A 15,534-nucleotide genomic window follows, 5' to 3' on the forward strand; every position below is an offset into this window, starting at 1 on the left:
TACAAATGGTTAATAGGTGCAAAAGGACTGTTAATATAAAACTGCACAGAGAAAGAGCTTACTGATGGAAAACAGCATTGGTAATGCTAACCGCAGGAGTCACAGTTTATATTTTTTAACACAGATGAGTGAGTGGTAGACTGATTTCTTTAATGGCTAAGTGGGTTCCCACAGTGAGTGCATCTTCCACTATGTGAGCTACTGTTTTTCCAGACTTGGTTTGCCTTCAGGCTGTAGGTCAAGGCAAGACAAAGCAACCATATCTGTGTTCTTTAACCTAAAGTGAATAAGGTAAGCAGAGCATGCTTCAAATGAAGGGAATGTGTCGATCTCCTTAGCAGTTCTGTTGCTATTCATAAATTGCATCATTACTTACAGTATGTATCCAGAGGCCTATGACCCCAGCCCTGCTCTATGCATCTCCTCTCTTTGTATATAAACAACAATACACTGCATGCATCTCTCCATCCCATCTCAGTACTCTTTACTGCATTTCTTTTACACAGAGAGTTAGAACTATTTTATATAATAAAACAAAAATGAGATACACTATCAACAAGTAGCGCAATTGTACCTTGTACTATTTCATTACATGCCTCTACAAACCTATAATGTTTATAATCAAGTGTAGATCTGTATTACCCATTAAGGATTTGGTGACATGGGGCTAGGCTATTAGGAATGTTGCATGTGTAAATAAAATTAAATGTAACTGAAACAAGAATATGCTTGATTATCGTCGATGAAATGGTTGCTACTTTAGTGCTAACGCCAATAAGTGAATTGGTTAACAATCTGTTGAGCTTTTTATAAAATCGGCATACACATGTGTTAAGGAGTCTCATTAACAAAATGAAAGCCTTTTTTATTATTTGAGCTGAGACTATTCAACATGATTGCTTTTGAAAACTGGCAGCTAGAAAATGTCAGAGCAAATCAGCATGAAATAAAATCCTTGTTTACAATTTAAAAAAAATAAACTTCTAGAAGGAAGCCCAGAATCCTAACTTAACTGTGTTGTAAACACGGATTTATGCCAAGCTCTTAATACCGGTACCATCATGTCAGCAACATGTTCAACTGTATATGAAAAGGATTCCCCATGTAAAGTACAGCCCAGGAGTTAATACTGCAGTATACTGTAAAGTAAAGCCCTGGAGTTAACATGGCAGTAGAGAGGTGGAAGTGTAGGCGATGGAACTGAAATGCTAGCGTTTCAAGGGGATTAGTCAAACTACCTGAATACATCTGCAGTTTCCCTGTGTATACCGAGTAGTTTATTATGTAGATTTATATTCAAAGCTTGGTAGCAATAGAATATGGTTTGACTGAGTCTGTATGACTTCTATAGTTTTACCATGTGACTTCTTATTAGTTGATACTTTATTAGTTTAGGTTCAATAGCATATGTTTTCATAGAGGTTAAACTAATTATTTACCCAAGTTAAAAGAACCAAACATAAAATGATTAATGGGTGGACCTTGAATAAAATGATTCATTTCCCCAATTCATATTTCATGTATTTATTTTGTGTTATTTTTTGCTGTTAAAAATGTATTATATTAAAAGTAAAACAACAAAATGTTCAATTAAATACAACATTTCCCAGAATTGAAGCTGAAGTTTTTTCTCTCTGCTTTCCCCTTTTTCCAATCAACTTTTTTTTTAATGCAAGTAACAGAAATTATGTAATTCTACAATATATGCTCGAACTTTCTTACTTATTCATCAAGGACAATAGTGCTATTCAGCAACAGCTCAGTTTAGTCTTCATCGTTTTAATGGATTAAAGAAGTCTTGTTTGTCTGAGTTGAGAGAGGCCCGTTCCAAGGACACACATTTCAGAATACTTCTGAAGGACACTGAAATTGCACTGTCCCTTTTATCCAGAAAAAAAAAAACATAAAAAGACATTCTATTTAAAAACACATATACCGGTATATATAGTCTCTCAATAATTAAATCACAGCATCTTAAACTACAATCTTCAATACTGTAATCTCTGCATGCATTACTGGTGTTTATTAATTGCACCTACTGCACCTGAATTTATTGCACTGCAGTTATCATGTTCCTTGAACTCAAATGTGAGTTAAAGCATTGTATTCATGGTATATTTTAACATGATAAAAAGCATTCCATCAATACAAAAAATATACTGTAGTTGCTGCTATAATAAAACACTAATGATAACTGCCTTCAATTGAGCATCGTGATGTAACATTCTGGATTATTCATTGGCTCATTTTTTTCCTATTTCGTGTTAAGCCAGTTAGAGGAAACAATGTGAGCCATATTCCCCAATTACCCTTACTTACAGTGCCAGTTCTATAATCAAGCGGTTCACTCACTTCCTGTAGCTCCTTTCCTCATTGAGCATTGAGAAAGGCTTTAGATTCATTTCACTCAGTGATGGAACAACACTAAGATGGGAATCATTGTCTTGTGTATAATAACACTCTTGTTATACATCTGAATGGTGCCTTTAGGCCAAAAAAAGACATAGAAGCATCACACTTAAAGCTGCAGTATCCCAAAATGAGATTCAATTGTATAAAGACTACCAGTCGATAGTGACAGTTTACTGCAGTATAGCCATAGACTTTTACTCACTACTTTTCCAGAATGTTTTTCTCTTTGCCAGTCTTTGTTTAGTTTCCCCAAAGGTAGTTTAGGGACAGAGGCCAACTTACTTGACTTTTTGTCCATAAAAATATTTCAAGCAAGTTACTATTTGCAGCAATATCTGGTTATAATTAAAATCTTTAAGCTCTGTTCAGGATGGATAATATTTTTAAACGAGACCCATATAGTGCTGATTTTTTTTTAAATCATAAGTACAACACCTTTCATTATGATGTGTTCTCCTTTAAGGATATTTGGGGGGTACAACAATATATGTTGAATCATCAAAACTAAAATGAAGTGTGTTATAAAGATTCCTTCCAATCTTCAATCAGCTTGCTTATTTAAACCCTTAGGCCAGTCATCTGATCTTTTTCATGTGCCCCATTGCCATCTCTGCAACAGCATCTCCATAGGGGGGGGGGGGGGGGGGGAGCTTCCTCAATTACAAGTTTTGTTTTTTTTTTTTGTTTTGTTTTTTTTTTTTTTTTGAAGTCACCCAGCTCAGCTCTTCCAGGGTCACTCTCAATGAATGGAGGAAGAACCCCAAATCCATCCAAACCATTGAAAGTACAAAACCACTACAACACAATCCTATCTGACTTTTCCCCAGAGACATTGCTCCAGTCCAGTGAATGTATGCATGTAAATGTTGACGTAGTAAGTGAGTAGCTATGTGTTCACACATTTTAATAATATGCAGACATTTAAAACATGCTTTACAATAAAACAAACCATTCTTTCACTGATTCACAGAAAGGCAATACAGGAGTATTATCAATATGGAAAACCCCAGGTTTTGTGTGGGACTACTAAAAATCATCCATTGCTAAAAAATACCAGAGAACTTTGACTGTAGCTTATTCATTCCAAAGAATTTCAGCTAGAAATAATACAACAAGCATAATCTTCCTTGTTGTTCACTACAAAAATGTCTGATTGAACAAAACAAATTCCTGGACCACAGTGTAGGAGTGAAGTGAATTCACAAAATGAATACTGATTAAATATGGGGCCAAGAACTTCTAGTCTTACAAAACGCTTTTGTAAAAACACATAGGAAAATCTTCACAGGTCTGAATTTAAAATGAACAGTATTGTTGGCATTAGGATAGCATAACACAGAGTATAAAAAACACAGCTGTAAACTGTTTGGGGTTTCTTTTAACAATTCTAAATGTTTCCTTGAAGACGTTATGTCAGGAAGCACAGTAAGTATGCTCCAAGTACACTGCTATGGCCACAAACAGTAGTTTACACGGCAATAGCCAGTAAACCTTTCAGCAAGGCTAGTTCATCAAATTCCCTGATCTTCCAGGTAGGCGTTTCAACCAGATCTATGTTGTCTTTTACATTTGTATCGTAATCTGTTGATGACTCTACAGAAACCACAGAGGCTGCACACGGTTTGAAATCGGAGGCTGTCTGCAAGTCTGCAAGGAAATGTGGCTCTTGAATGAAACGGAAATCGACTGTACCGGAGGACCGGCTTCATTAGGATATGTGCTCAAGAATGGCAGGATTGTACAATGAAGGCAGCACAAAGAAAATGAGGTTGATAGGGAGCAGTGTATACAGCTTCATAAAAATACTGTATTAATTCTAAGAATTCTTGTCAAGAGACACAGGGAAAGATTCATGTTAATACTGTATGTAGTAATCTTAATAAACCACTATTACCCTTTTACATTTCCATTTAAGCACAGGCTTTGCATGTTTAAGTGTCTACACAGTCATGGACGGACTGCTTGGATATTCTTTGATTCTTCTAAAATGTCTCATCAAGCATGTCAGCAACCGTGTTTTGTATTTTATTTTGTTGTACAATTATTTTTGCTAGAGGAAGCCAAACAGCAATGTGATAGGAGCAGAGTAAAACTGTTCTACAGCGCCATCTGGTGACTAAATATCATTCTAGTTCAACACACTTTGATGTCATCTCTGCTTTGCGTCTTTATTATGGGGTGATAATCCTAGTTCTATGCAATAAAAAGAACAATAAAAGATACAAAATAATAATAATAAAATCTGGTTATTCCACAATTAAAATAAATGGTTAAAATTGAGCCCCCCCAAAAAATATTATAAAATACACAATGTACTATTGAATACACAAGTATTTATTGGAATAAATATTTTAGCGACCAGGCAGAATTGAAGGGACTTTTGCGTGTTGTGCATCTTGTTTGTGATTTGTGTATTGTGAGACGAGCCCTCGCCAATTGGTGGGGGTGGGGGCCACGCAATTGATGTTGGAATGCCATTGTTCTTATGTTTGTTTTTTTTAAGAAACTAAGGCACTCTAACTTGACATTAAAACAGCATTTATAAAATCATTGTAGATTAAGAAAAATAAGTAGTCAAAAAGTGGGAGTATTATTGTTCTTTTCAGAAAACACAGGTGGATTTTCAATAAACATAACACACCTTTATAGGCTGATGTGAACTAGGGAAACTAGGAGTGTCCAGACAGGTTCTGAGATCAGCATTGAAGATGAACGTTTTAGCAAATATTATATTAGAAGTTTGTGAATGAGCTGATGCATGGCCTGTACACCCCAGAGTATATGTGGAGGCACATTGCAGTGTGGTATGGAGGCAAATATTAAAACAAGTATTCAGAAGAATAAATTGCTCGTAATCATTTGTAAGTTGCAATATAACGGTTTGACAATTTCAGTATTTAATGTGGTATAGTGAGATAACAGAATTTAACTAAGCAATACGGCTGACATTGCAAGTGTTTATAAACAGTTAAGTCAGCAGTTTTTATTTATTTTCTTCTTTTTCAGGTAACCATAACGAAAAAAATGGTTGTCAAAGTGATGTTGTTATACTCTGTATTTAGGTGTTTAATAGAATTAAATAACTGAAAAATGGTACATTGTCTTGTGTAGTAAAACATATTTTGTAAAAGTGATTTTCTGCTTAATTGTGTTCAATTCCTTGAGCTGCTTGGTTACTGCAGTGATTCAGAGGAATAGTGTAGTATTAGAAAACAACAACCCTTTATAAAGAATACAGTCATTCATTTTAAGAAATGCAAAATAGCCCCAGAACCAGTGCCTTCTGCAGTAGGACCGGCTTTACAGAGGTATTATAAAAGCAGTACTCGGAAAGAACTACAGTACACAGAAGTACTATAGTATTCTATAGAATCTGTCAACAATCCTATAGGACCTTTACTATAGTGTTCTATCGTAACTGTACTATAGAAACATTTCATATGGGCAGGAGGGCAGATAGATGCATTGTACAAAGTCTTAGTAAAGTGGACAAGCTTTAGAATCCCTGGGAAATCGAGTAGTATTCCAGCTTGGTTTCCCCGACTACAAGGAAACAGTCGCTGTGTGTCTCACCGAATCTTTTGTTTGTTTGTACAAAAAAAAACGAACCAATGCTAAGCCAAGGGCTTTATTAACTGTGTGCCATCTGCTGCAAGGGGCATAGCCTTTAAATATCAGCTTTCCTTTGAATAAATAGGTGGGTAGTGACTTGGTTCAAAATATGCACCATGTACTACAGCCCTTTATGTCTGTCTAGATGTAGAAATAACTTCCCCATAATAATGTACGTGTTTGACAAAAAATACAACACATATGCCATGTAAAGCACATGCTTCAGTGCAAATGGGCAGTCGTTCACAAATAATGACTAGTTTGTTATACATGTCAGGGATTCAATTTGCATCTCCCTTGTTTAAAGTTTCAGTCATGATGGGCAAGACAGCAGATCTGCCAGATTCTTGGCTGGCAGATGCTTCCAAACCCAGGAATACAAAAATGACTGACGTAGAACAGTTTGTTATTTTTTTACTGGCATATATAAAAGCTGCAGGATTTCCCAAAACAAAGCAACAAACAGACAGAAAATGATCTTGAATTATTCATACTAATTCAATTAAAAATTAAAGGCTCTATTTTTTCTACATTATTTTCTTTTTCTCTGACAAAAATGCAAATAGAATGCTGCAGTTATTGTAATGTATTTCTCTCATATAATTAACTCTCCGTGGATAAAATCAGTCTGAGCAGTCTTTTAAAACCGTTCATATTTATACAAATACAGCAGATCAAGGGACGAGCCGATAAAAGCATTCACATTATTTCACATGAAACATGGATAAACACTTGGTTGTGGTTTGTCACCTGTCCCCCAAGTATCCACAATCTCAGGCTCCTTGTAATGAATTACTCCTGGAATATTTAAAAAAAAAAAAAAAAAAAAATCAGGCAGGGCTGAGGCTATTGAAGGATAATGAATGCTTTTCTAACCTAGCAGTGAAGTTAGACTACTCCTAAACTGAGACACAGCACTCTAATTTCCAAAGCTTTTTTCTTCTTCAAATCACTTTATTCAGCATCAGTGCATCAATGTTCCAATTAAAAAGAGGCTTTGGTGCAAAATGTGGGCGAGCAAAGCCCTATTTCTGACAGTAACCTGCATTACCTATGCTTAACTGTAGTTTCTAGGCAACCAGTAAATTAGCAACCGAGCACACTTTTATAAATAGCAGCAGAATAGGTAGAAGGAAAAAAGTTGTTCAGCGGTAAGAAAAACAACTAGGTAGCTTTGAATAAAGATCTAAATAAAACAAGATAACAATCTTCTGCAGCTGAGCAGGACGACCAGAGTAATACCAGCCAGGTCGGTATTCTGAATTTTTTTTTTTTTTTTTTTTTTTGGAATTACTTGCACAGATAGTGTAGACTATTTGGAAACAGGCAGTGGAATTAGTTTCTCCTTATTTAAGCTTTAGCTGTTTCTTTTAACAGTGTTTCAGTACAGTGCGAGTTGAACCCATTAGAAACATTTCAGTGGCTAGTCTGTATAGAAATGTTTCGGTTAACCATGCTTTCCTCGTGTGTGTGTACATACTCCATTCATTCACCATCCCATGTGTCATTCATCTTTGTAAACTTTTTTTTTTTTTTAATTTATATTACCCACTGTACTATATATTTCATTCTGGGGGGCACAGATGTTATGAGTGACGCATATAGTATATGAAAATATGAATTGGGGCCACACACTGTAACTGCATTATCAAATAAACAACAACAACGTGACTTCTGCTTTTAAGGTGTAACAGAAAATATGGTTTTGCTCTTGGGTTAGTGTTTGCAGCCCTTGGTTAACCCATATTTGCTGATACAACATTACTGTTTATAACTCTGGTCAGGTGGGGTCTTATTACAGTACCTGTAATGGAGAGAAAACCACACTGGAAAAAGTGGCTTCCCTAGAGTCAAAGTGAAAATACAGTGTGAAAATTAGTAATCAACAACATAAAGTGAGGCAACATTTAAAAAAACAAAACATGGCTAGGTTCCATTTGAATGCAACTTGTGTTACATATAGGTCTATTCTCTTTACCAAGGATTCTGACAACGTGCCTCAGTTTTAAACTGAAAACATGAATTTAATCATTAGAAGGTAACAAAAAACCATCAACATTGTGGTCATTTTTTTCAAGCATCCCCAAAACATTTGAGAATACAAGCATTCAGTACAGCAAATGCATGTAGTGGCATCTTTTATGGCTTAAATGTTTTTGTTTTTTTTTTGGTATTTTCCAGCATGCGCATTTTGAAGGTCATTGTTTACCAAGGTTTGGTATTGCATGTTGCATAAGTCTAGTTTTGTTTTGTCCTTTTGAAATCTTAATGTCTCTTCCTTACTTTGTCACTATTGTACAGTATACACAGTGTTTTATTGGTAGATACTACATATTGCAAAAGATATAAAAAGAAGAAGCTGAAAAAGATGCACCCAGGCTGAAAATACAATCAATCAATCAAGAGGGGGTTATTTTTGTATAAGCTGGAGTTAGTTATGTGTGCAGTAAAAACTCTGTTTTAAAACAGCTGTAAATAAAGTACAGGTCTAAGATCAAATTCAAATGTTTTGGTTACACATTTAACGTGTACTTATCGTCTCATCATTTGATCCTCAAGGACATGATTAAAAAAAAGAAAATTGTTGTGGGTAGGTGACGGGTACTTAACATCAAGGTTACTTGGGGACTGGTTCAAGGGGATAAGTAAACTCTTTTGTTTTGACTTAAATCACTTTGCCCTGTCTAATAACTGTAACCTGCAAGCATATAAGAGAAACCTACTGCCGAGACAACTAGACTTTGTTTGCGCAGTGGAAAGGAAATGCCCAACCAGCTTTAAAACATCTATCCTTAAAACAAATTCTCCACACAATGAAACAGGTCCAGGTGGAGGAGCGGATTTTGAAGATGCTCATTCCAGTTCATCATAACATCATTGACATTGTGCCAGAATGCATGTCTGAAACTACAGTGATGCTTTCTCTCCTGTTGTGTCTCTTCATGCTAGTGTGGAACTGTAAGGTTAAAGCATCTATACCAGGTAAATATTATTCATCAAACTAAAAGCAAATACCTGTTTGAATACACTGTAAAGATCACAGTGTATGGAAATATATATATATATATATATATATATATATATATATATATATATATATATATATATATATAATTATTGCTATTACATGTACATGGACCTTTAAAAGATTAGTTGTTGGTACAGTGAATGTTTTAAAATTAACTGTTTTCTAAAGAATAAAAAGAGAGTGAACATACTTAACAGACTAAATCAATGTTGGTACAATTTTAATACTGTTGCATTAATAAATGAGATCCTTAAATCTCTTTTTAAATTCATGTTGAAATTAAAATCAAATGTATCTTAATTTTCTTTTCGTGATGGCAATTCATTTAAAATCAGCAGAAACTAATATAGTGAAAATTAATTTCTGTCGTATTACAAAGGGATGCTCAGACAATGTTCAGAAAATTAATAAAATTAGATTTTCATAAAAAGTTGAATACCCGTATTTTCAAAGAAGCCAACAACAACCTAGAACATTACATTCATATCCAGTGACATTTCATTCAAAACCATGAGTTGTAGCTTTGTGAATAGGGCACAGTCTATTAGCACTACATTTACAATATAAAACCAATTAGGTTAGTACCATTCCAACTGAGATTTAAAATGTGGTAAAGGAAGGGGATACTGTACAGATACACAGCACACTCCAACAGTGAACTACTGAGAAATCAAAAGTCATGTAGTAAACTGTGGCCGATATATTCAATTCAGTCTGTTTTTTTGCCTTTATTTTGATTATTTGTGCTATGTTTTGCAGGTCCCATTTTCTTTATGGGTATTGGTGCACTCCTTTCATATGGCAGATTTCTATGGACAGGAATAGGAAATGCAAGCAACTACTACAATGAGAAATATGGAGATAGAGTCAGAGTATGGATTGATGGAAAAGAAACTCATCTTAAGCAGGTGCTGTAACAATTTATATATATATATATATATATATATATATAATATAATATATATATCTTAAGATATATATCTATTATATATATTTATAATATAACAGGTTAATAATCGTTCGTTTCACATCAAGTCTTACCTACTGGAATAGTAAAGGTTATTACCCGAGGGTAGGTTATTTTAGCGTATTCACTTGTAATTGTTTAGTATGTTGAAAAGTATGAGTTACTGACCATAAATAAGTTGTACTAGATTTTTAGTTTGATTTACTATTTTTTATCAAGTTTATAATAAATGATAATTGATAATGATAATTATAATAATCATATATTATGTTGACTTATAGATAAGTTGATATATATATATATATATATTATATAGATATATATATATATATATATATATATATATATATATATACTGATTTATTTGTCACCATACTGTGTTCTACTGTATCTATATATAAACAATGGTATGATCCATAGAGATTGACACACTATTTATATCATATAACGTTGTGTGTGTGTATGTAAATTTTGTCATGGCCATCTTACATGACACCTAAGAATTTTCGAGGTTTAGTGAAAAAAAGTATTTCCTTAAAAAGGTCTTGCAAGTTTTTTTTCCAGAACGTTCAAAAAAGGGAGTAAACAAAATTCATTGTAGTTACCCACTGTTAATAAAACCATACAATAACACTGCTGCAACAGTTATATACAACACGTTACGTGTCAATGTATCCATGAATCTTTCCACATCTTGCGTTTTCTTGTTTCACTCCAGATCCTCTGCTGTGCATCACGTATTGAAACATGAAAAGTATGCCACGCGATTCGGAAACAAGCGTGGTCTGCAGTGTGTTGGCATGAATGACGGTGTTATTTTTAACTGTAACATTACTCTTTGGAAGAAGTTACGCTCCTATTTTGCTAAAGGTAAGTTGTTCCTTTATTAATAAAAAAATAAAAACACAGGTAATAAAATGCGATAATGGTAGCTTTTTAGTTGCTAAGAAAAGCTGATCTTATTGCCTCATTTTGCACTTTCTCTAGCTCTTACAGGTCCAACATTGCAGAAAGCTGTAACAGCCTGTACTGATTCCACTACCCTACACTTGAACAAGCTCCCCGAGATGACCAATCACTACGGCCAGGTGGACGTCTTAATGCTACTTAGACTGATCACTGTGAATGTCTCCAACAGGCTATTTCTGAATGTTCCAATGGACGGTGTGTGTTACATTTTAAAATGATATCCACTTTGTTAAATATATACAACTTACATTTTCTTTATTTGTTTTAGGGAAAATAAAATGCAACACACTATCTTGAATGTGGTGGCTATAAAGACAATTCTACCACCTCTGTCCATTCTCAATATGGTTGCATTTAAGATCGCTTTTGTAAGTCTTACTATATAACTGCTTTTTGGAGCTGTAATTTTCTCCTCTGGAGCAATGTACAAAGACTAATGCAATGGTATTTTATGCCTCACGTGGTTCAAGATGGGCTGTGGCATATTGAACTCTCATTGATTTTCTTTTCATTCAATTCAGAAAAGGAAGTGGTGTCTAAAATACAGCAGTACTTTGACATCTGGCAAGCACTACTTTTAAAGCCAGACATTTTCTTCATGTTCAAATGGATGTATCAAAGACATGAGGCTGCTGCGTAAGTAATGAATCTTGTCTTGCAACACACAAGACATCTAGGGTACAGGCACTCCAATGGCTAGTGCTTTAAACTGAAAACTAAGTAAAAATGGGTAAAAATACACATTTCCAATACGACTAAAGCTGTCTGTAGTTAATTGATGTTATCTTTCCTATACGACTAGAGTCGGTCTGCAGTTTTGAGTGGTTATCTTAAAAGTTTAGCAATGTTACTTTAGCCGATAGTTTTCAAAAGACAATTATTTGATATATTTTAAAGACTTAGCCTGTCCCAGATATTTCAGAGAACATATTAATGTCTTCAATAGTATTGCCATTTAATGGCATATGAAGAAGACCCATCCAAATTCTTATTTTATGGGTTTGGCTGGCATCTGTGTAGCTTTTGCCTTCACATACTGAACCTAATTATATTTTCTTACAAGAAGTGTATGCATTGTACTTACAGTATATGGTCTTCATTTCCAGACAGGAATTACCAAAAGCTATTGATAAGCTCATTGAGAAAAAGCGAAAGGCACTTCTAGAAGCTGAGAAATTGGAGGATTACATTGATTTCACATCAGAATTAATATTTGCTCAGGTGAGTAGACCTTACAGTAAACAAAAATATTACAAGTATTTGTGAAGCATTTTTAATGCTTATTGTACAGTGGCATGGCAGTATATTTTACATACAAATCTATTCCACAGCTATAAAGTGTAATATGATTAATTTATAAATGGCATTTTATAGGGATGGTGTGTTTGATTAGATTGGTGGTAATGTATGACCGGATGTTGTCTTCTGTTCTTATAGAGTCACGGGGAGCTGTCTGCTGACAACGTGAAGCAATGTGTGCTGGAGATGCTGATAGCTGCACCCGACACCATGTCGGTCACTTTGTTGTACATGCTAATGCTTATTGCCCAACACCCCGAGGTTGAGAGGAAACTGCTGGAGGAAATTGACACTGTTATAGGTAAGAGGCTGGTTAAAAGGATTTCAAAATCTTAACCAGTAAACACCTTAGTATGCGTAGATTCAAAACTATCCAGACTGCTGAAAACTGCACTGAACCTGGACAAATGTGTTACTCACTGGAGCACGCCGGTGAAAGCCTCGTAGACCTCATTAAGACCCCTGATTGGTCAGTGCTCAAAGTGTCATTTTGTTCCCCAGTGCTTTTTCTAGAACTCCAGGTCAGACAGAATCGCCACACACGTGATTGTACTCAATCGACTACTCTAACCCTGTATAAACAAAAGGAACAGGAGTGCAATGATGTATTGGGTCTTTTGTTGGTCAAATCTTTTTAAATGAGTCACTTCTCCTGCTTCTTTCCTGTTGCTGACTTTTTATATATGAAGTGGTCTCCTGGTACATTTAGACCTTGGTCTGTTTTCAGCATAGCTTTTTAAACAGAAAAAAACACTTCATTGTGACACATAGAACATGGCATATTGAATTATACAAATTCCATCAGCTTTTCTGTTTTCAGTACTGACAATTCTTATACGAAACGTTATAGACACTACGATCAACACAGTCAACCAATTTACAAATGCGAGCTTGCCATGATATAGCTGAATCATCTAGATACTGTCGTGTTTTAACTCTATATTAATACCCTTGGTTCTTATCATCACTAAGTAAGATAGCAGATTTTACCTTTACAGTAGTAAGATAGCAGAATTTAAGAATTACACTGACACCCCCTCCCCCCGCCCCCCCCGTTTCTGATGCATTTCAGATGATTTTTGCCTGATAAGTCGATGTTAAAGATTTCTTGTAAAATATATCAGAGTTGATCCTCTTCAAATCTTTATTTTGCTTTCCTACAAATGTCATTTTAAAACTCCACTTTGCTGCAAGCAGTAACTGGAACATGCAGAGGGATGCAATAGCTAGGAGTACTAAAACATGTTAGGCTCATTCGTTTTAGGGGAAAAAGAAATACAAAACAGAGACTTGCAGAATTTAAAGGTCTTGGAAAGCTTCATCAATGAGAGCCTGAGATTCCATCCAGTGGTGGAATTCTCCATGCGCAGAGCCATTGAAGATGATGTCATTGAAGGCTACACTGTGAGAAAGGGAACAAACATCATCCTGAACATGGGTTGGATGCATACAATGGAATTCTTTCTCAAACCACATGAGTTCAGCCTGGATAACTTTCACAGAACTGTAAGTAATAACTTTACAGAACAAATATTACCCAGGCTCTTATAAAAGTCATTTCCTTTCCCCTCACCCCTTCTCTTTGTCCTCTAAGCACCAGCTGAAAAAGTTTATCTGCAAGTTTTTTTTAAATGTTAAAGTTAGAGACATTCCAATTATAAATTACAGCCTGGAGTCTACAAGTTTAGAACAGCCCACCAAGGAGGCAAGGCTGCCACGTTAACATGGTATCTGCTATAACTCCAGGAAACTAAGCAGCACCATTTAAACAATAGGTGGGGCCTTTTAAAAGAAATAGTTCTGTAGTAAATTAATACAACAAGCAAATAAAAAATACCTTTCAATTGGGCATTACACATGATTTCACATTTACTACAGTACTAAACCATACGTAATATACTTTTCTATTCTAATAGAAAAATAAAATTAGACACAAACAAGTTATTTGTAAACATGTGCTTCTGTATTGTAACATAGAGCACTGGGAAAGCCTCATGGCAAATTAACATAAACTACGATCTGAAGCACACGCCAACTGCTAGTTAAGCTTCACTTTTATTGAACATTCTGTAAATCTACAGGTAATGTACCCATCAACTAATACTACAAATCTTATTTTGCCAAAAAAACTGCTTTTTATTTAGAGGAAAAAGTCTGCTTGCTTAAATGTTATTAGTGTTGGAGGTTGGCTATATATCGTCATTTAAACGGAGGTGTTCACACTTTTTAAAAAGGCGTCAGACTTACTAGGAAGACATTCTGCTTGTGTCTTCTAACTAAACACCTCTGATGTGTATTGTTACCTGACAGCTCATAATTACACTGTAAATGCTGCTTGTGAATTGTATCAAATCTGTGCTGGTCACAGGTTCCCAGTCGGTTCTTCCAGCCGTTCGGGTCTGGCCCTCGGTCCTGTATAGGGAAGCACACAGCCCTGGCGATGATGAAAGTGATCCTGGTTACCCTTCTGAAGAGATACACTGTCCAGCTTCAGACAGGATGTTCTTTAAAAACCATGAAAACCAGCAATGATCTGTCTCAGCACCCCATCGAGACTCAAAACAAGCTGGACATGATTATTATTCCCAGACAAAAAACAGAGTAATGTTACTGTACATTAAACTGAAAATTGCAAGACACAATCTTTTATTTTCCTATTGTTTGTTTGATATCACACTTTAATCTAGGAATGAGGTGTAGCACTAGTTAACCTGGCTGTGCAGAGTGTTGGGTTTGCTTAATTAAAATAATGACAAATAACAGAACTGTTCATAAGGAGAATAACACATATATTGTTATTATTCAATCCATATATATTACAGCATTAAAATAGTTACACACACTATGATAATTCCACATACAATGATGTCCTACGACTAGTATTTGTGCTGCATATTGTTTTGTTCTTTTATTCTGTTTTATATTAATATTGTATTACGTCCTACAATATAAATCTCAAAAATAGTGTGTAGCAGACCTTGAAAAAAAAAAAAAAAGTTTAAAAAATAATTTTAAAGCTTTATTAAAAAAAAGGTATAGTGGTGTATCTTTCTACTAAACAAATCCTGATTCAGCCTCATTTGAGTTTCTCACAAGTCTCTCATAAGGACTGCCTGCAGAGTTATTTCTTTGTTAATGTTCCCCCATTGTAGCAGAATATTGAAGCACATGAATTCGAATGAATGAATTAATTTATTTTTTTTACAATCATTTCTTGTATATTCCGGTGACACATGTTTTCAAAAGA

At 34.9% G+C, this 15,534-nt stretch overlaps 1 protein-coding gene across 1 annotated transcript; it reads left to right on the forward strand.

The window, feature by feature from the left end:
* The first annotated feature begins 8,837 nt into the window (after nt 1-8,837).
* On the forward strand, nt 8,838-15,035 carry LOC121299384 (aromatase-like). Its single transcript, XM_041227105.1, has 9 exons — nt 8,838-9,006; nt 9,812-9,947; nt 10,723-10,889; nt 11,007-11,183; nt 11,510-11,624; nt 12,095-12,209; nt 12,426-12,588; nt 13,552-13,793; nt 14,656-15,035. Exons 1-9 carry the CDS (start codon nt 8,838-8,840, stop codon nt 14,890-14,892), a joined length of 1,521 nt encoding a protein of 506 aa, XP_041083039.1. The 3' UTR covers nt 14,893-15,035.
* The last annotated feature ends 499 nt before the right edge of the window (nt 15,036-15,534 follow it).

The sequence above is a fragment of the Polyodon spathula genome, chromosome 24 (assembly GCF_017654505.1).
Source record: "Polyodon spathula isolate WHYD16114869_AA chromosome 24, ASM1765450v1, whole genome shotgun sequence".
Lineage (NCBI taxonomy): Eukaryota > Metazoa > Chordata > Actinopteri > Acipenseriformes > Polyodontidae > Polyodon > Polyodon spathula.